At 37.2% G+C, this 23,177-nt stretch overlaps 1 protein-coding gene across 1 annotated transcript in view; it reads right to left on the bottom strand.

Moving 5' to 3' along the window:
* Nucleotides 1-15,366, bottom strand: part of ranbp3b (RAN binding protein 3b) — a 52,406-nt gene extending 37,040 nt beyond the window's left edge. The window contains 3 exon segments of the mRNA XM_056445691.1: nucleotides 1,422-1,458; nucleotides 4,702-4,757; nucleotides 15,311-15,366. Coding sequence (XP_056301666.1) covers nucleotides 1,422-1,458; nucleotides 4,702-4,757; nucleotides 15,311-15,332 — 115 coding nt within the window. The 5' untranslated portion in view covers nucleotides 15,333-15,366.
* Between the last annotated feature and the right edge of the window lie 7,811 nt (nucleotides 15,367-23,177).

The raw sequence follows: 23,177 nt of genomic DNA, 5'->3' as shown, positions 1-23,177 counted from the left end.
AAACAGTCCCTTGAAAGTGATGTCACGTCTTCGGGCTCAGGGGCGCTTTGCACTCACACTACAAGCGTACCACGCCAAAGCCCAACCAACCACGCTCTGACTCACCTCTTTCAATCAGGCCAGGGCCGGCCAACTAAACTGCGCCTGGGCCCGATTCAGAGCACTCACACTTCTCAAACGAACGGGGAAGCGCACTTGGGCACGGTTCGGATAGCATAGTGTGAGTGTGCCCTTGGTGTCCTACTTTTTATCATCACTAGATGTTGTTTACATGAAATATTAAAGGTCCAGCGAAATTAAAATAACATATTTAGATGTTAGTCTTCAAGGACATCTATAAGCTAGTGTGCTCAAAATTTGCGTTTAGAAGATATAAAACCGATATAAACATGGAAAGCTTGTAGTGTCACTTCAGCCGAAATGGATCAACGTAACGTTTTGTTTCACATCACCTCATACTTCAGTTTCTCATCAAATCTTGACCAATCAGATGCTCTCTAGTATCTGACATCCCCGCCCCCTTCAAGACACTTCTCATTTGATGTGCTTGAGCTCAATCACTCTTAAGCCTGGTTTATCCTTCTGTGTCAACTGAACAGCGTGACCCACGGCGCATACAATGCGCATAGTCCTACACTTATACTTCTGCGTACTGTTTGTGTTGCTCTGCAATAACACTGCAGAAACACTAGCCGGCAGTAGGTGTTTATGTTTCTCTGTGTCGAGTTTCTTCGCTGGTGTTTTGTTTTTTCTGAACGCTATCTTAATATACAAGCAACTCAAACTCGCTCATTTAGAGGTGGGAACCGGCGGACGTGCAACAACTTTAATCATAAGGTAAACACAAAACCAAAGTTTCCATCTAGAGCTCCTTTACAGGACTCCACACTTGTAAACAATCGTTTCATCAGGCTCGTACGGCTCTCACCTATGCCCACACTCGTCAGCGCTACCAAGCAGACCAATCACAGAGCTTGTGCTACGTGTCGTTACGACGTGTAGTTACATTTTTTGAGAGGTGCGCATCAGCGTCGCCGACGGCCTACGGCGGGGGGTATGCGACCACACGTAGTAGCATACGTCTGCGCTTGACAGTCTTAAAAACACATTCAAATGTAAATCTTTTACTCTTTCAGGGTTAAACTTTGCGATGAAAACATTATAATGCCCTTTATACGATTTAAATTAACATGAAATCTCTTGAGATCCTGCGATGTGACTATTGCAGATTCACACATTGTGATATCGATGCTGAAACAACATACTGTGCAGCCCTAGTTTACACTAGAAAACATGCACCGAGTAGGTTCTTCACCTTTTAGTGGAAATGCATGTGTTAGTCTTGTATTTTCCAGAATATTTAACGACAAAAAATATTTTCGTGCATTACAAAAATATGAACAAAAACTAGTCAAACTCACCGTCTCCGTCCTCTGCACTCGACCCATCTGCGGATCTCTGGAGGATGATACAAATATTAAATAAATCGATTAATTAGGTTTTACAGAGCTGGACTACATCACAGAAAAACCCAGTACACAGTGGAAAACAACATATTAAACAGGCTCGTTTTTAAATTATTTCTCCGGGGGCCAAAAGGGTCCAGTTTGAAATGCCAAGTTTGTTTAATTTGCTCACAATACTTCGGGGAAATCACGTTTTGAAAGTGATTTGTATATTTGTTAGTCAGCTTGCAGATGAAAATCATCTCACCGCCAGCCAAACCTGTTGAATTTACTTGCCGATGCTGAAATTTAATCCTCACTTCAAGCCTGGCCTGAGTGTTTATTGAATAATGTCTTTCTTGTTATTGCAATAAAACTCAAAGCTAAATTAAATATTTCCAAGTAAGTGTCTTCCATCATAACATCCTCAGGTTATTATGGAAAGAGGCTTTGCTTAGTTGGGAAACTTGGAAACTCAAAGCTGCAGCAATTCATTTCTCATCCACCAAACTGGAAATGCAACTGTTTGTTTGAGCAGCCCATTATAGCTACATTTGCTCCAAAAAAACAGCTTGAGTTTGAAACAGGACTTCCTGTTGGTTGAGATAATGGCGGACGTGAGTGTTTAAAAAGTAATGCGTTTTGGTGCCACTGCACTTTTAAGCAAGTCTGGACACTATAAATATGTACGTGAAAAACTTAAATCTTGCTTAACCTTAAAGGGGAGTTTCTACGTGATTTTATACAAGATGTAAAATAAGTCTCTGATGTCCCTTGATTGTGTATGTGAAGTCTCAGCTCAAAATACCACACGGATAGTGTTTATAACTCTTTGAAACTGACCCTTTTTGGCTTTGATCCTAATTGTGCCATTTTGGCTGCATTTACACAGCATAGTTCACTCAATTCAATTTTTTTCTGTCATGTGGCACAGATCGAATATGGCTCATGTACGTGTAAGCAGGAAAAATAAATAAATAAATAAATCACATGGATTCTGATTTACTCAAATCAGATTCAGGTCTTGTTAATTTGTGGAAATTTATCCGATATGAATCCGATTCGTGACCTCGTGTCTGCAGTGTAAGCAGGTAGATCGGATTTTCACCTGTCACTGCGAGTCACGCATCATTAAAGACTGTAGCGAATGACGTCAAATCTGATGCTTTCATTTCAGAGCAGACTTCAGCAGAGTCCCAAACCTTAAGGCCCAATCCCAATTCTATTTTTGTACCCCTACCCCTTCCCCTTGGCCCAACCGAGGGTTAAGGGGAAGGGTTTCAAAATAAGGATTGGGACAGCACTACAGCACCTGCACACGTCATCATATGTCATCGCGATCTCTTGCTTCATATGAGATCAGACAATCGCGACTGCTGTAGTTATTCCAGTTGTGTTATTTTTTGGTATTTATCTTCAGGAAATCACTGAAGGCATAAATCAAGTTATCCTAACGATCTAATGTGGCAATAAGATCGTAACTATACTGTGCATTTACACAGTGGCCATATTCATTAATGTAAACGCACAAACACAACATTAACATTATAGCAGACACTGTAAAAAGCTCATTCTCAGCCACTACACTTTTCTGACAGGGTATTCGCATGAAATCAAGTGTCAGAATATTGTAGGACTGCTGTACAGGAGTAATTAATAGTGATTATAGATCGTGAAATTTAGCGTTTTTTTTTTTTTTTTTTTTTGCTGTTTTTTTAAATAGCATGAATGGTAAAACATGATATTAATTATGAATATATTAAAACATATGTTTGTTTGTCGTAAAATTCGCAATAGTGATAAAAACAAAAATACTAATTTGTGGATCTCCTTACTTCCGGGTTCAGCAATACTGCCGTTGTGGCTGGTGTATTCTGGGAAATTTTCTTACCCCTTGGTTTCGAGTGTGGCCCAGAAAAATCTTCGTTCGAAGAGCTATTCACCTCTTGCCCTACGCCGTCAAGCTAAAGAGAATTGGGACACCCCTACCCCTTGGCGTGAATGTGCAAAACGTGGGGTAGGAGTAAGGGGAAGGGCTAAGGCAGGGGTCATCAAACTTGTTCCTGGAGGGCCGGTGTCCTGCAGATTTTAGCTCCAACCCTAATTAAATACACCTGAACAAGCTAATCAAGGTCTTACTAGGTATACATGAAACACCCAGGCAGGTGTGTTGAGGCAAGTTGGAGCTAAACCCTGCAGGGACACCGGCCCTCCAGGACCGAGATTGGTGACCCCTGGGCTAAGGGGTAGAATTGAGAGCCTAAATCTCACACATGAGGACTAAAAAAGCTTTTATATTGTCATGTAGCACAAGTATTTAAGCATGTTAATGAGAGAGAGAGAGAGAGAGAGAGAGAGAGAGAGAGAGAGAGAGAGAGAGAGAGAGAGAGAGAGAGAGAGAGAGAGATAGCAACATCCGCCACGTAACCAATATAAACTAATATAAAACTATTGCTTAAATCACATGCAAAAATCACGCCATGGACATGACATTAAAACGCCTACTGGTTTAAAAAGACCTAGATTAAAAGAAGATGGCCAAATGAACAGGCATTTTCTGTCATAAACTATAGTAAAACAACTTGTCAAAAAGAATTAAAAAAAAGAAACCCTGGAAACAGATTGAATATAGGAACGGAGAAAAGAGTGCACTTTTATTATCAGCTGTCAGTCAGCGCCTGCTCTTGTTTTTCCTGCCACTTTTAAAAAATTATATAAGTCATAAAAAAAAAAGGAAAAGAAAATCATATACAGTCACAAAATCTGAATTGACCATCAAGATCTGCAGTGTAAATGCAGCCTTTTGGTGACTGTCGCTTTAAATTCAGATGAGATTGTGCTTATTTGAAAAGAAGGCGGAGCTACAAATGCCTATAAGTCAGCATAATGGCAGATTCAAAACAGGACTAATGTTCTGTGCTAATGAGGGAGGGATTGGCACAAGTGGGTGGGGCTTTCCCCCTCTGATGACACGTACAAAGGGAGAACATCAATCAAAGTGTTTCTGCAGGCAGTTTTAATCAAGTGTGATTATAAATAATAAAATCAATACATTTTTACCATTAGAAGGTGCTTATAATCACAGACTGTTGCCATACAACTGTGTTGAAACCCCTTATACAAGTGATTTTTGCATGGAAGATCCTGTTTAACATTTATGTTGCAAGATAAAAATCATATTTTTCATATTTTTCTATATTCATAGTTACATTTTTTTTGTAAATCATTTCTTATTAGCCGATCAGAGCAAACATACCTTCTGTGCTTTGTCCTTCTGAAACACAAACACTGGAGGAGCAATGGCAGGCTTCTCTGTTAAACAGACAAAAACAAAGAACATTAGTTTGTTCATACATTTTCCTTCGGCTAAGTCTCTATTTCAGGTCACCACAGTGGAATGAACCGCCAACTAATCCAGCATATGTTTTACGCAGTGGGTGCCCGTCCAGCCGCAACCCAGTATTGGAAAACACCCATAAACACTCACATTCATACACAACGGACAATTTCGTTCATCATCCAATTCACCTATAGCGTATGTGTTTGGACTGTGGGGGAAATCGGAGCACCCGGAGGAAACCCTAGCCAACACGAGAAGAACATGCTAACTCCACACAGAAGTGCCTAATGACTCGAACCAGCGACATTTTTGCTGTGAGGTGACAGTGCTAACCACTGAGCCACCGTGCCACCCCAAGAACATTAGTATACAAAATGTATACAATTTAATGAAGTTATTGAATGCATGTCAGATGTTTTTCAAGATCAAGATCTCTCTGAATGTCAAACTCTCTACTCTTGGACTACATCGGATAGAATTTACATCAAAATAAGACTAAAAGATTAGGATTTTGTTCATCTTCGAATAGTGCAGTGCAATACTAAAAAAAAAAAAAACGCAATACAGTTCATAATATTTCTTACAATATAACTTTTCCCTTGAAAATTTTTTATTAGCATTTATTAAAATGCTATTTTTATTAGCTATGTTCTTAAATCATTTTTTGTTACAATATTAAAATAAACAGGTAAAAGATATTTTTCAGATCTAATTCAGGCTAAAAAAAAAAAAACTGTCAACATTTAATCTTTAAAACTCCATGAATGAGTGAAATCCTCAGTAGATATTCTGACTCTGATTGGCTGTTGTCATTTTCCCACCATTAATGTTTACTTTCAGCTCTGGGATCAGCTTTGGGCCGCTCCAACCAATAGCAGAACAGCAACTACTGGGAAGGCGGGGATAAAGATAGCAATGCCCCATCTGATTGGTCAAATTTAGAAAAACTACTAATGCATTAAATAAATGTCATTATCACACATGTCTGTGATATATACAGTTGAAGTCAGAAATATTAGCCCCCCTTTGAATTTTTTATTCTTTTTTTAAATATTTCCCAAATGACGTTAACAGAGAAGTAAATTTTCACAGTATGTCTGATAATAATTTTTCTTCTGGAGAAAGTCTTACTTGTTTTACTTCGGCTAGAAAAAAAAAACGTTTAAAATTTTTTAAAAACATTTTAAGATCAAAATTATTAGCCCTTTTAAGCTAATTTTCGACAGTTTACAGAACAAACCATCAATATACAATAACTTGCCTAATTACCCTAACCTGCCTAGTTAACCTAGTTAAATGTCACTAAGTTGTATAGATGTGTCTTGATAAGGAGTCATTAGGTGTTTCGTGATGACGCGGCTACGAAACAAGTAGTTGCGCACGCAAATCCAGGAAATTTGAAACCTGTGGCCCCGCCCACTAACAGAAAAAAAGTCTCACACACACACACACACACAGAGAGACACCGGTTGAATGAAGTCACGCTGTGCAGATGGATATTATTGACAGTCTAATTAAAGATGAAACATCAGCAATATAGCCCAGCCTTGAGCAGATCGAGTGCTTCTGAAAACTACATGCTTAAAAAGACTTCTTCAGTTTGTTAAAGGAAGGATCAGTAAAGACTGTCAGAACATGGATCAGTGCATCATATATCAGTTTCTTCCTCCATTTCACCAGTGTAAGTACGTGCGATTAAAACTGTTGCCTCGTTTACTCTAGCTTGCACATTATGTATTTAGTTGTGTTTTGTTACTTGTAAACGCGTGTACTGTATCAGGTTAACTCTTTATATTCTCATATCGCGTATAAAGCCACGTTGAAATCGCAACGCGTGCCGATTTGATTACGGATCGTCAGCTGTTCCTACACACATGCAACGGTCAAGTTTCAAAATAGTTCAGCTCAGGTTCGAGGTGAGGTGTCTAAATTGCACCCAGCAAGCTGAACTGGCGCTCTAGGCGTGTGTGTTGTGTCCTCGGGGAGTAGTGTAATGTGTGTGTGTGTCTCATCTGAGGGTAATGTGTATGTGTGTGTGTGTCTCCTCTGAGGGTAATGTGTGTGTGTGTGTCTCCTCTGAGGGTAATGTATGTGTGTGCCTCCTCGTGTGTGTAACGCTCTAGGCAAAGGATGAGCTGCCGCCCTAGGTCTCCTCTATGGACGCGCCGGCCCTGTGTGTGCGTGTGAAAAGAGCAAGTAGACTGTGACGGGCTAGGAGATCTCCTCGCCAGTTCTTGGACTTTTTGCTCAATAAAATAGTTAGTCGTCTGTATTTTCTAGTCCATTGTCTGTATTTACATTCACCCACTGGCAGCCAAAATCCACTATGAAGCGTGTGTGCACTGTGACTACTTTTATATTGTTGATTAGCAGCTGAGCATTTTACTCTGTCTAGCGCTGAAGCCTTGTCTGTGTCGACCAATCGCAGCAGGCTGTCATCGGCTCAATCAGTGCAGATTAGCTTCGCGCTGAGGATGGGTTTGAGAACAAATGAATCACTGAACGATTCATATGGGAGTTGCTGGGATAATTAGGTAAAAATAAATGCAGATTATAAGACCATCAAAGTGTTTTTTTGACCTTGCATGCATATTAGACTGTTGTTGGAGACCCTTACAACCAAAATATGACCCTATTTCATGTATAATATGGGCTCTTTAAAGTGACAGCGCGCGGTATTCCTGCTGCCGCCTGTTTTTATCAGTAATCAAACATCAAAAGGAGAAAATCACTCACTGCTCTTGACTGAAGGACTTTTGTGGCTAAAGTTTTTTTCTTACAGTGAAGATGCTTAAAGCACAGTTTAAACACAACAGATTTAATAATTCATTTCTAATAACTAGGGCCAGATGGAATCTGTGGACGTTTTTTGCCATTTCTGCGGAGAATTTTGGTAAAAATCTGCGGATTTCTGCAGAATTATTTTGGGAGTATCATAACTAAAACCTTAATATATGAAATAAAAATATTATCTTTTTAACTTGTATTTAATGTTTAAAATGCAAATCCAATTAGATTCACTTTAATTGGTAAACAAAGCAAGTCTCTCATATAATATATCAACTAAAACACAGAAAATATTACTGTACAAACTGCACTGTACATGAATCAGGTGAACATTTTCATATTAGTCAATATTATTACTGAAATTAATTTAAAAACTAAATAAATTTAGATTTACACACATTTACTCAAGTAATCTGCAAAAATCTGCGGAAAATTTGCGGAATTCTGTGCGCACAGATTCCGTGTGGGCCTACTAATAACTGGTTTCTTTTATCTTTGCTATGATTACAGTACATTATATTTTACTAGATATTTTTCAAGATAATTCAAAGGCTTAATCAGTGTAAGTAGGCAAGTCATTGTATAACAGTAGTTTCTTCTGCAGACAATCAAAAATATATATTGCTTAAAGGGGCTAATAATATTGAGCTATTAAAATAGGTTTCAAAATATTTAAACCTGCTTTTATTCTAGCCGAAATAAAACAAATGAGACTTTCTCCAGAAGAAAAAATATTATAGCAAATACTGTGAAAAATTCCTTTGTTAAACATCAAAATTCAAAGGAAGGCGAATAATTTTGACTTCAACTGATAATCGTTTTGAATAATCGTGATTACAATTATGACCAAAATAATCGTGATTATGATTTTTCCCATAATCGAGCAGCCCTACCCTCCAGTATACGGACACTTCTAAAACAGCAGCATAAAGGCAGAAATCAGTGCTTTGAGGATCTGTCCTATGTATTATTGAGCTTTTTCTTATTTAAAGTTTCAGGAAGGGCTACTTTGTGTGTGAAGAGCAGGTAATAACCCTCCCTACTCCAGTGTTGCGAATGCGATCTGCTGATCTAACAGACACCGCGCAACATGATTTAGAAACAGCAATAAACTCCATAATGCAGGTCAAAATTTTATGCAAAAATATATGCATTTCTCCACTGATTACTATTACTATATTAACATGAACAGTTAGTCTTGGAGAAAGTTTTTCGTGTTGTCATGAATGCGACACGCAGTTTGAATTGTGAATGAACGGAGAATGATTGACAGAAGAGCTGAAGTGAACATGAATTTAACCACTTGAATATTTATGTGTACTTCACATTAGACTATAGAATAGCTTCAGAACATTTGGGATTTAGTAGCCTACATGACAACTTTCTAGTGCCTTATAATAGGCTACCTTCGTGGCTTTTGTTGGCCTATAAATTACACAGATTATATCGCACGTGCAAGATCAGATTTGAATTGGTACCAGCTGGCTGATACCTGATCCAGCAAAAATATGCGGTATCGAACCGATATCCGATCGAAGTATCGGTGCATCCCTAGAATATACTGAGAGGAAAAAAGGACATTAGAAGGAAATCTATGACGTTTCCAACGATAAGTATGTTTTAATTTCAGCAAGCAAGAAAACAGCTCATCTCTGGTTCACCAGTATAACAGTTCAGAAGAATCCAAGTTTTCCTACATCACACACAAACATCCAAGATAATCATTCACAAAACAGGTCATTTCCTAATAGGGTTTATTTGAGGACAGACAGTAAGCCATACACTTCTTAGTCAATTGCAAGAGTTTCATTCTGATTAAAAAAAGCTATCAATAGATAATAAAGCACTTAATGCAGTGAATCATACATTTTACTATGAATAAGGGTAGGGCTGCACGATTAATCGAAAAAAAGATCGGGATCTCGATTCGACCCTACACACGATCTTAATTCAGCTTTTCTATGATTCAGCCAATTATATTTTCAGGGTCAGGAGAGAAGCTTAAAGGCGGCCGCACAAGTCCTTACAGCAACATGGACACCATTTTTAGCATCAACTTCAACAGTACAATCATGGCACTAACAATAACACGCCGTGGATTTGTTTCCCATACAATGCAGGAAATTATCTCAACGTATACCTTCTTTAAAATGGATCTCTCAAATGATAACTTTTTTTTTTTTATGTTTTAATGCCATCTCAGCAGCATTGGAGACACTTGTAATAAATATTCAGTATATAATTTACAATCATAACCATTTCTAAATCATTCATTGTACAAAACATATACACAAATAACAACCACACTGATAAAAAGCCATACAAGTGAGCAATTCCATGCAAATATCAACCTTGACATGAAAAAATCTAAGTTTTTACCAATATAGCGAAACCCTTTCTAGGCTTGTATTTTACAGTTCTGTAAAAATACTCACAAATCCCTCGGTCAATGTTTTCAGACAATTATACTTGATTTACCAAAGTCACACAAGTGCCAATTTCACATCTGTCACATCCATAACAGACAGCAGTCAACATCCTTAAAAGGCATGGGATGATAAGCGTTTTCAAGGTATACCGCAGTTTGGAAAAGTCAAGGTTTTAAAACCGCCAAAATATTGTGTGCAAGATTTTTTTTTTCAGGACAACAGTATCACCAGCAGAAAAGATCTCTAATGGCTCGTTTCCACTGACTGGTACGGTACGATACGGTTCGGTTTGGTACGGGTCACCTTTATCAGGCTTGCATTTCCACTAACAAGGGTACCCTTTTGGTGGGCGTGGTGTATGACAGAAAGTTTCAGTCGACGTCATTCTAGCTCGAGGAAATGTCTACAATAAAGCTGTATGGGTCATTCACATATCATATGAAAAGCACTTCTCATAAAACAGATGCTTCATACACATAAATACTTGTGTAGAAATGTTTATTACTAATTTTTCAATGAACATGAGTTGATTATAACTGCAAATCAATGACAGTGCGAAACTGTTTTATATAAAATAAATAAATGAACATATATAAACACATACAGCCCCTTACAGTCTCCGATATGTTACCAAATACAGAAGAACTACATATAGCAGACATTTCGCCCATATTTAGGTTCAAAACAACAGAAATTATAGCCTACAGTCAGTGAAAACCTCTCATCTGTGTATGTAAGCTTCAGCAGCACATGTAGCCTCTGTTAGAGAGCAATTCCATCATTCTGAGTTCATATTAGTACAAATGTGAAGATAATAAGTTAGTTATACATGGCATTTTGTTCGCGTTTGTTGAAAAAATAATGTGCTCCTTTTTTTCCGGCTTCTCCTTTGTTTCTTCGCGCTTCAATCTCGCGTTTGTCAGTGTCTGACAGGATCGGGTTTCAAAAGCACATCAATAATCAAGCTCAGGTTATTATCATCAGCTCAAGAAGTTTGTTATTTCAGATATAATGTTAGACGCGCGCAAGCGCTAGCAAGAAAGCGAAACCGCTCGCGCCTCAAACTGGCTCGTAAAAAACTACGCGGCACAGGGTAAATCTGCTGTTCTTCTTGGATTTGTGGCTGTCCATCAAGATGACGACAAGGTTTGTTTAAGCCCAGATCGACCATGGCTCGTTATTATATGTATTTATAATTCCGCTGTAATGTCTCGGCTCGTCAGCTGTGCGTGTATTTCAAACATGGCGGGTTTTTTGTTTTCATTCTGGCTTGTTGCGTAAGCGAATGACGTATCTCTGTAAACCAATAGCTTTCAGCTGCGCGTGTGGCTCCGCCTTTTGGTACCCTTTCTCGTGTTTGGTACCCTTTCGAAAGGGTGCCGAAAAAGTGGTACGGTACGGTTCAGTTCGGTACGCTTTTTGACAGTGGAAACAGCCATAAAAGCGTACCAAACCAAACCGAACCGTACCGTACCACTTACTGGAAACGGGCCATTAAGATAACGTTTTAAAAGGTAAAGAAATCTGTTTATTTTAACTATTGATGACAAGCAGAAGTCAATGATTCATTTGAATTATTCAGCCTGACATGTTTACTGCTCCAATATATATTAAATGTTTCTTAAAATAAAATATATAGTGTTACATGGGGGAAAAGATTTTAGTTTTTTACCCAGACATTTAAAAAGAATTTATTTTAGAGCAGTGATCACAATACCGTGATACTTTTATCCAAGGTTATCATACCGTCAGAATCTTATACCGGCCCATACCTAAACTGTACGTTTACACCGAAAGCAGCGAGAGCGTCAAAGTAGCCAGAATCATTCATTTTCAATGGGAGCCGCCGGCGATAAGTGGCGAAGAACAGCACGGCGTGTCTTGGTCGGTGTGGGCATCGAGACGAGTTGAAATCAAGTCAACTTTATGGTAATGCGCTATGACACAGTTCAAGGGCAAGCAATCAGAATGTAAAAGTCCAACGCTTGAGGAGTCCAGAGAACACGGTCACTGTGAAATTAGTTCCGACCACAGTTGTTCCCAATGTTATTGCGGTCGCTGAATTTCCAATTATTTGCAATGTTTTCTTACAGGAACATGCATTAAATAAGTTAAGGTGCGGTCACACTTGACTTTTCCTCCCATAGACTTCCATTCATACGCACGCGAATGCGTCGGACCGGAAACGCGGGGTCATGCGTTAAGTTTCGCAGGTTGCTGCAGTGCAAAGTTCAAGCTTGGTGAACTCTAACCTGCTAAATCGCATCACTTGACTGCGTGAGACCAATCGAGGATCAAAACAGGACTTCTCTGGGCAAAAATGTAAAACATGGAGCAATTGCTCGCTTTTTTAAATGTCTAATAAGCTTGTTTAATCCCGCCCCTTTTCGCAGCGCCGCACGACAGAATTTCGCACACACAAAGCCCGGTGTGACCGTAGCTTTACTGCGAGTTACTGATGTACATTATTGTTATATTTTTTCTTTCTTTAAAAAAGCGGGAATCTCATGCGACAATATAAAACAGTATTGCTGCTTCAGGATATTTCAGACATATGGACACATTGGATAATTAAGTGGAGCAAAGCCACACCACATGCAACTTGATCTTCCGTAGTTAAATGAATTTGATAAAAAGTGTGCAACATTTTCACGCTAGAAAGCAGGTTTGATGCGGGAATGTAACTGATATGATATGCTGCACCGGCCCCTTAAAATACGAGCTCAATCTAGCGAATTTTGACGCTCTCGCCGCCGGAGCTGAAGGCAGACAGCGTGGTCACCAGGGCAGCCAGAGCTTCCTTTGCCGCTCTCACCGCCTTCGGTGTAAAGGCAAAGTAATCCTTAACCAAGCTTTTTCCTCATAAATGCAAAAATGTCAAATAAAATAAAATCCTTTTGATTAGAGGTGTGAACGTACACTGTTCTCATGGTGCAGTTCGGTTACGATTATCATGCCATCGATTCAGTTCAATTCGATATCTCTGTGCATTGACGATGCTTTCCATTCACAGTTGAGCAATTCCAGCGTTATGAATGTGACATTTGCAGTAAAACTCAGAGAAAGTAATATTATATTATAATATCTTAACATATTTTCCAAAACAACTAACTACAGAGTTATGGGATCAGAAAAATATCAATCTGTAAACATTTTTTATATTAATGAGGAAATAAACATGCATTATGGATGTGACTTAAGTCTGCGGGTTTACAGCATACAACATACTTTGTAGAAATTCTGGGAATTAAACTGCACAACCCAAAAAAAAAACAATTCTCGCCAAAAGGATAAGAGCTGTCTCTCTATAGCACAAACATGCTTGCTTTTATTTTATTTTACATTTTTACATTTATGAAGAAAAAGCTTTGTTATGGATGTGACACCTCTCCATTATGGATGTGAAGGATGTGAAATTGGCACATATGTGACTTTGGTAATTCAAATAAAATTGTAGTTGGAGCGTTCGCCTCCCTCACCATAGCTCATATGAGATAAATGACGTCAGTACATAATAACCGGTTATGATTATCACTGAACTGATACCGAATTGTCCACGTCTGCGTCGCAGTGCATCTAAAAAAACAATTAATTTAGACACCCCTACTTTAGATTAGCATTGTTTCTTTTGGGTTGTGGAGTTTAATTCACAGAATTTCTACCAAGAGTGTTGTATACTGTTAACTCGCAGACTTTTTGGTCACATTCATAACTAATAAAAAAATCTTACTCATACTTTAGGAATGGTATTGCAGAAAATTTTGCCAATTTCAAAACCTTGACTTTTTCAAACCGCGGTAAACCTTTAGAACGGTTATCGTCCCATGTCTAATCGCAATACATTTGGTGCAATATATCGTACAACAAAAAGAAATCGTGACAGGCCTAAATCCTGGCCATCACAAACCTCAGGGTAACCTGATCAGCTGAAGCTGGAAACTAGTCAATGGAAGCCAAAGTCTCTAGTGTTGTCAAAGTTATCTTGTTTCTTATCTCATTCACGCCAATCCATAAAACCCGAGACACTTCCACCACAATTAAACCTCTTTAAAATGATCGTCATGCCTCGTAAATAAACAAAGACACATGATCCGGCTGACGCTGTCTGGTATTTTTAGCTGCAACACGTTGACAGCAACACAACTGAAGGGGAATAAAGAAATCATTCATGAGAAATAAGTGTATGTTATGCACACGTGCATCTGTAAACAGCTGCTTTCCCCCAAAACAAACCATCAGGGTGGTTTAGTAAGCACTGTAAAACCATGAACATCACTGTAATTGGGTCAAGGGGTGAGAAGTGATCTCATCACTCAAGCTGCTCTATTGGAGGACATCAGAGTACTAAAGTGGGGGGAAATCATGAGTGCATGGGGTTACATTTCACCCCGGGGCGCGCGCGGAGGGTGTGTGGGCCTATATAAGAGAAAGCAGCGGCCCACAGTAACGCCACTATCCGAGGGAGAGTCGGCGACATGCGGCTTGCCTAGCAATGAAACCCCGCCACCTACACCGGACACCGAGCATTATCGACGCACTAATCAGAATAACATCCGAAAACGATCACATATTATGATCGGTTCGAAAACAAACCACGGGTTGAACAACACACCACCCCACCCACCAGACATCTGCTTTCGTTTCTGGATCTGAGACATTTTTTAAGTCTCAATAAAGATGTGAATGACTTATATTATCGCTGATCCTCCTGACAGCCACGTCTAATCACATAAGACACGATTGGATCTAAAAGAAACCAATATCAACAGAGAAGGTTGTCGTTATGATGCATAACACGGATTTCTTTAACGTTAGGTTAAATGAGGAGCCTTTATTTATAGCACACGTTGCTTTCAATACTTAACTGCAGGGAACTATAAGTCAGGTTTATGTGTACACCTTAATGCATGCTCGTTGCTATCACACGCACTACTTTAATCAATGTTTTGATCACATTAGAGCGTGCACGCGAATGGCGCACAGGGGGAAGCGCGTGCATTTCCACCCGCCTAAAAATCAAAAAGAGAAACACACGGAGAGGCCGGGGTTAGTCTGCTAACACACACACATACACACTCACATACACACTCACACACTGTCAGTGCGCTGTTTAGCCCGCGAGCTAACTCACTCATCGGCTAACTTGAGCTAAAGCTCCACACACACTTCTTCTCGGAGCAGCGAACGCAAGCACAACGCGCCAGAAACACGCGTGGATCTTTAACCAACATTATTCATCTGTGTGCGGCTCATGGTGGCGATTTGTTTGCTTTATTTCGCTCATTTTGCGGATTCACACGGTTGCCTACCTTCGTTCGCCAAGTCCGCCATTTTATTCTCCGTGCTCACCCACAATGCACCGCGGCACAAGTGCGCTTTATTTCACCGCCGCACTCGAAATACATTTACATACTTGGTTTGAAAAGGCGGTTCATTCCGCTGTGGCGACCTCTGAAATAGACTAAACCGAAGGGAAATGAATGAATGGATTGTAAAACAGTGACGATTTACATGTGAAGCTTTTAAGCTATTTGTATGATTGTTTCATAACCTTTCTCTATTATGTAGTACTAATATATTCTATTTTTTACATATTGTAATATGTTTAATTATGGAGGACGAAACTATATAAAACTATATAGTTAAATAAAACTATATATATATATATATATATATATATATATATATATATATATATATATATATATATATATATATATATATATATATATATATATATATAAAACTTTATTTAGTTATTTATTTATTGTTTTTGCAGGTTTCGACCTTCATACAATTTGCTTTACTATTTTTCAATCCAAGTAACAAAGATAAATGTCTTTTATTGTCAAGTATTGAACATAGGTTAGCCCCCAATATGTAAACATTAGAATACACTAAAATATTATTACACAAATAAAATAATAGAAATGAAAGAGAGAAAGAAAAAATGTAAATAAAAATTTAAATAGTGCGTTTTTATGAAGAACAAAATCTACTTTCAGTTCAGCATTTTCTTATTCCTCCAACATCTGTGAAATTTACTTAATTATTTATCTGCATGCACTATTTATTTATGCAGGAATTTGTGGATTTATTGATTAATTAATTTATTTGCGTATTTATTTATTGTTTTTGCAGGTTTCGTCCTCCATAGAAATTCAGCATTTTCTTATTCCCCCAACATCTGTGTAATTTCTTGAATTATTAATCTGCCCGCACTATTATTATTTGTGTTTTATATTTATTTATTTATTTGCATCTTTATTTATTGTTTTATTTATGCAGGAATTTGTGGATTAACCTAATTATTTATTTATTTACTTTTTTATTTATTTGCTGGTTTCGTCCTCCATGGTAATCTATGCTTATAGATAAATATTTATATATTTATAATTAAATTTATTACAAAAACAATAAATAAATAAATACACAAATAAATAAATTAATAAATTAATCCGCAAATTCCTGCATGAATAAAACAATACATAAATAAATACGCAAACACATAGATAAATTAATAAATTAATTAATCCACAAATTTCTGCATAAATAAGATAATCCATAAATAAATACAAAAAAATAAGTTAAAAATCCATAAATTTCTGCATTAATAAAACAATGAATAAATATGAAAATAAAAAAATATATATTTAAAAACCTCACAAATTCCTGCATAAATAAATATGCAAATACATAGATTAATTAATCCACAAATTCCTGCATAAATAAGATAATACATAAATAAATACCCAAAAATAAGTAAAAAAAATCCATACATTTCTGCATGAATAAAACAATGAATAAATATGAAAATAAAAATTATATATAAAAACCTCACAAATTCCTGCATAAATATGTAAATAATTAATTGTGCGGGCAGATTAATAATGAAATAACTTACATGGATGTTGGGGCAATAAGAAAATCCTCCTTAAAACCGCACTACGTTAAGACTATTTTGGGAATCTTTTAAGCTATTTGTTTGATTTTTTTTTTTTCATTTCTGTTATTTTTATTAATATTTTATTGTATATTCTCGTTATTGTAATAATTACTTGACAATAAAATACATTTACATTTATAACAATTTATGCAATAGTATTAATTCCATGCATAATTATCTAACTAATGTTTAATTTTCAAAAAAATTATTGTAGTTTAAAATACCAATAATAAGCATTATATTATTATTGTTAATATTTTTAATATAACATTTTCCCTTGCTATTAATCATAAACACCTATATAAATAAACCTATATTTTATATAATAATATATTAAAACATATTTTCCTTCTATTTAAATTTGTCTCTTATGATTTTTTCCCATATGATTTGTAGTAATGAAAAATGACCACTAGATGGTCAGATTTGCTAAGGCTACGACATGAAAGTTGAACTTCATACCAGAACTCAACCTTGATCTTTTTTTTCAGCGGTCTCCTTTTTAGTTGTCTAACATTTTAATTACAAAAAAGACTTTTTAAAAGAAAATGGCAATTTAAAACTAATACATTTAGTTAAGTACTTAAAGCACAGTAATTGAGCCCTGAAACAAGAAGACTCTATTGCAGTCAATCAACTTTATGCACTTAATAAATGCGTTTCTGTCCATGCTGCACACACATACTGACCAGAAGTCTTTAATGAACTAGTCTTAATTAAACGCTAAGTAAATAAAAACCCACATGAAAAAAATACTATAGCAATTTGTTTTTGAACAATCTATACTAAATTATACTGTGTTCATATGAATGCACAGCATATACTGTATTCATAACAACAGTATTTACTAACTGATAAACTAATAAATACTGTGTCATACGTTCGTTTTTTCACTATAACAACTGTTGTGTATTGTATTTTAACATACTCCATTGTAGTGAAAAAGTACAATATGGGGTAATTTACATTATTGTATACTAAAGCTGGGTAAAGTCTAAGGGATAAAGCTGCGGCAGAAAGTTGCAGAGTATTATTTATATTATTATTATATTAATACACTCTTCGATATAAAGGTACGCGAGCTGTCACTGGGGTGGTTTTCAATAGGTACACGTTTGTACTTGAAGTTGAATGTTTTTTCTCTTTCTCTCTTTTCTTTTATCTTATTTTTTTATTGTCTCATACTGTACTTTTTGTCAATGTCACTTGTTGACTGATACTGTAATTTTTGTTTTATGTATGTATGTATGTATGGGTTGGGCCAGATGTTAATAAAATACAATTGAATGGGTAATATAATAATTAATAGGCTATAAATAGTTATTGTTATAATTAATGTGTTCACATTAGTGTGAGCGGTGGGGTTGCAGTTGGGGTAGTTGTCAATAAAATACAATTTAATGGGTAATTTAATAAACAATAATAAATGACCTAATACTTCCAACCAGCTATTTCCCTTCTAACAACAACCGGCTAGTTGATAGCGCTGTGGTTAGATATTAACAAGAATTATTTACATTATTTACAAAATTATCCATTAATTGTATTGAATGTTTTTTTCCCTTTCTCTCTTTTCTTTTATGTTATTTTTTCATTGTCTCATACTGTACTTTTTGTCAATGTCACTTGTTGACTGATACTGTAATTTTTGTTTTATGTACTGTTATGTATGTATGTATGCATGTATGTATGTATGTATGTATGTATGTATGTGTGTGTGTGTGTGTGTGTGTGTGTGTGTGTGTGTGTGTGTGTGTGTGTGTGTGTGTATGTATGTATGTATGTGTGTGTGTGTGTGTGTGTGTGTATGTATGTATGTATGTATATGTATGTATATATGTATGTTCTTGGTTTCAGCAATAAAAATAAACATTTGTACTTAAAGGGTCCATATTGGTTCCTCAATATTAGTACCTAAAATTTTTAAGAGGAACACTTTTTTACTTTTTAGGTACCAATATGTACCCTTGAGCATAGGCAAAGGGTGAACAAACTCCAGGGTAAGGCTAATATTTGCGCTGCCCTTTAATGCATTTAAGAAGATTTGCGACCGACCAAAAAGAGGTTTTAACAAAAGCACCACCTATCAACAAAAGTCTATTCAACACGCACATTAAATTATTTTATTAAACTAACCCACTGATCTACACAGCTTCAAAAGTTTGGGGTCAGTTTATTTATTTTTTATTATTATTATTTTTAAAAATCTAATTAAAATTCTGTTCATTAAGAGGACATTTATTAAATATTTAAAAAATTGTTAAATACTTATTTATTAAATATTTATTTATTACTTACTGTATGCAGTTTCAAATGAAATTATTACTCCTTGTTGCTTTTATTACTATTAATAATAATAATAATAATAATTAAAATTAGAGAGGACGCAGCCCTCACTATTCTACCGCCCTAGGTCACCTCTGGATGCGCCGGCACGGAGATTGCTAAATCATTCTCTTATTTACGAGGCCAATTGAAAACCGAACTTGTAATTCAGCAATAAATATTTGACCTTTCAAATGTAAAACTCCAAACGATTGCCTAAACAAGGTTACTACACTATAGGCTAGACGACGTTACAATGAAACTACCAATTTCAGTTAATGCTGAAAACAAGTTAAACCAGTGTATTTATTATTATAATATATTATTATTATAATACTCATTTGTCGATTTATTACTTATGTCCTTGACCAGCAAATCAGAATAGTACGCTGGCCAGCACATTTGGTTTGGCTTTCAGAGCTGCTGCGAACTCCAGTAATAAACAGCGCTCATCAGTGCAACGTGCGGGGTTGGACAGTTCCATTTTTGTGCTGAGGGGGACTTGAAATTTCATTGACAAACTTACAATAGCTAAATTGTTGTGTTAATCATCAACATTAAATTACACTCATATTCCGCCTTACACCCGTTACATGTTTTCAATGCATTTTTTTCTTTGGTGCTATCTCCGTGGTCTCTGGTCAGGGGGAGGCTAAGCCTTCCCCAGCCTTACACACACTCCGCCTATGCCCTTGAGGTATTAATATAGACCTTTTAGGTATACAAATTTGTACCTTTCGAAAAGGTACAGCCAGACGTACCTTTATTTCTGAGAGTGTTGGCTACATTGGAAATTACTATTTTTACTTTACTGTGAGAGGTAAGTTAGGGTTGGGCCAGATGTTAATAAAATACAATTGAATGGGTAATATAATAATTAATAGGCTATAAATAATTATTGCTATAATTAATGTGTTTACATTAGTGTGAGCGGTGGGGTTGCAGTTGGGGTAGTCGTCAATAAAATACAATTTAATGGGTAATTTAATAAATAATAATAATTGACCTAATACTTCCAGCCAGCTATTTCCCTTCTAATAACAACCGGCTAGTTGCTAGGGATAGCGCTGTGGTTATATTAACGAGAATTATTTACATTATTTACAAAATTATCCATTAATTGGATTTAAATAACGTCTACACCCCAAACCCTAAAACCAACACTGACAGTAATGTAAAACAGTATACAGATTTTTCCAGGTTATTTATTAAATAACCCATTCAATTGTATTTTATTAAAGTCTACCCCTTACCCAACCCTCACAGTAATGTCAAAATAATAATTATGGTTATAGATTGATCATGGCAACCATAAAGGACTTGTAGAGGTGTCAATAATCCTTGACCAGGCTGTATCTTGAGCTGATGCTGTGGTGGTTATGGAGGAGCGGAGAGCATGAGACTGATTCATGAAAGACCCTAGTGACAGACATGTCTCCGCATTGATCCCGTGGGCCAGCCTGAACACCCGCCGGTGACCTCTTCCACCTGCAGCTTCTGCATGATGGACGTCCAGCGTTCTCCAGCCTCCAACGCCTAGGCTGCAGCTCTGCACATGAAGTTTGGCCAGAGGAGAAATGGTCGTGCCCAACTGAGCCAGGTTTCTCTCGAGTTTTTTCTTCACTTTTGTCAATTGGGTAAGTTTGTTCTTGACCACTGGTTTGCTTAGTTTGGGACTTGTGGAGCTGCGCATGGATGGATTTGCTCTTCAGTGTTTGGACTTTTCAGCAGTGAAAATTAAACCACACTGAACTGAACTAAAACTCTGAAAACTGGACTGACAGTTTCAATTTACTAGAACTTCACATATACTTTACCTGGCTAGTTGTTGTATTACCACAGCAACTGTATAATTACAGCAACAAATGAATTCAAGTACTTGTTAAAAACACCATAGTATTTACTATAAATGACTATAGTATTATTTAGTGTGGGAGAGAACATTCTAGTTTCTTTCAAAGTGTGTTTGGTAAACACAGCCTTGAGGCAGAACCCGTGTAAGCACACGCAGAGACCTCCTGAATGAAAGAGACATGAAGATTAATGCCATCCATTATTTAGAGAAGAAACATTTAATCTCCTTATTGAAAGATTCTGATTCCTCAATGAAAGAGACAACGGGTAAATCATGGGGCATTGTGTGTGTGTGTGTGTTCGTGACATATCAGGACACAAATGAACCAGGCTCATTCTGAAAATGTACCCCTATATAGATTTCTAGGGATCGCAAAATACATTCCAGGAGCTACTTTTTTTGCAGTTTTTGTTTTTGCGAATCCTCATGAATCCTTTCGCGAGGCTGCTGTGTGCGCTTTTTTTAAATCTCAAATTTCTCTCGTGAGTGCCATACGCACCTGTTGTTCTCGTGTAAATCCACCAGGGGCCACTGTCGACTGACTAACTGACTCCATGACCAATCAACTGAAGCACCCACCCCCTTCTGTAAACCCAACCAATAGTGTTTTCAAAAGCACACACTGACCCACCCACCCCCTTCCGTAAACCCAACCAATAGTGTTTTCAAAAGCACACACTGACCCACCCACCCCCTTCCGTAAACCCAACCAATAATGTTTTCAAAAGCACACACTGACCCACCCACCAACTTCCCTAAACCCAACCGATAGTGTTTTTAAAAGCACCGACTGAGCCACCCAACACCTTCCCTAAGCCCAACTGACAATGTTTTAAAAAGCACAGACTGACCAACCCACCGCCTTCCCTAAACCCAACCGACAATGTTTTCAAACGCACCGATTGACCCGCCCACCACCTTCCCTAAACCTAACAGTTTTCAAAAGCACAGACTAACCCGCCCACTGACTTCCCTAAACCCAACAGTGTTTTCAAAACCACCTATTGACCTGCCAACCACCTTCCCTGAACCCAACTGATAGTGTTTTCAAAAGCACAGACCAGCCTGCCCCCCGACTTCCCTAAACCCAACCGATAGTGGTTTTAAAAGTGATCCAAAAAACGAAAAGCCCCCTGATTTTTTATTTTTTTTTACCACGGATTCAGATTTTACCACAATCTCACCCTGTATTCCCTTGTTTATTTGTTTAGAATTGTCACGATCACCAGCGATCATACTCCCAAGATCGCTTGATCTCACACGCATTCACATGGACAACAACTTATGGACTACATATTCAGTCATGCCACACACACACACCTGCTCCAAGTCTCCACTGATTAGACTCCCACAGCTGATGCAGCTTCTGGACTGATTACACACACTACTTAAGCAGCACACACACTCACTTCCCTTGCCGAGTCTTGTTTTCTGTATAGTGACAATTCAACGCGTTTTTCCTTGTCTTGTTTTCCTGTGTTTTGACCTCGCCTTGGTTATCCAGTTCTCCCTGTTCACCGTCTGCCTTCCGACCTCTCGCCTGTTATAATGACTATGATTCTGGATTGCCTTTATACATCTGTTTGCATCTGTGTTGTCCTTTGCTTGCCTGACTACCCAATAAACCTGCACGTGGATCCTCACCTCAGTTGTCTGTGTCACTCCCTGTGTTACAAGAAGAGTATACTTTTATTCCTACTGCAAACTCATGTGAAAACAAATGATCTTAAAAAAGATAAACTTACAGAGAAGCCACATGCTCCTGTACAGTGGAAGTCAGAATTACAGTATTTGCTCTCCTGTGATTTGTATTTTTTTTCTCCTTCAAATATTTCCCAAATTATATTTAACAAGGAATTTTTCACAGTATTTTTTATTATATTTTTTCTTCTGGAGAAAGTCTTATTTGTTTTATTTCGGCAAGAATAAAAGCAGTTTTTAATTTTTTAAAACCATTTTAAGGTCAAAATTATTAGCCCCCTTCAGCAATATTAGTTGCGAGTGAGTTGCGCCATGTGGTCATTCATTCACAACTGACGTTTAAATATGC

This window comes from Danio aesculapii, chromosome 2 (assembly GCF_903798145.1).
Source record: "Danio aesculapii chromosome 2, fDanAes4.1, whole genome shotgun sequence".
Taxonomy (NCBI): Eukaryota; Metazoa; Chordata; class Actinopteri; order Cypriniformes; family Danionidae; genus Danio; species Danio aesculapii.
The sequence above is the reverse complement of the archived record's forward strand: the minus strand, read 5'-3'. Positions and strand labels throughout refer to the sequence as shown.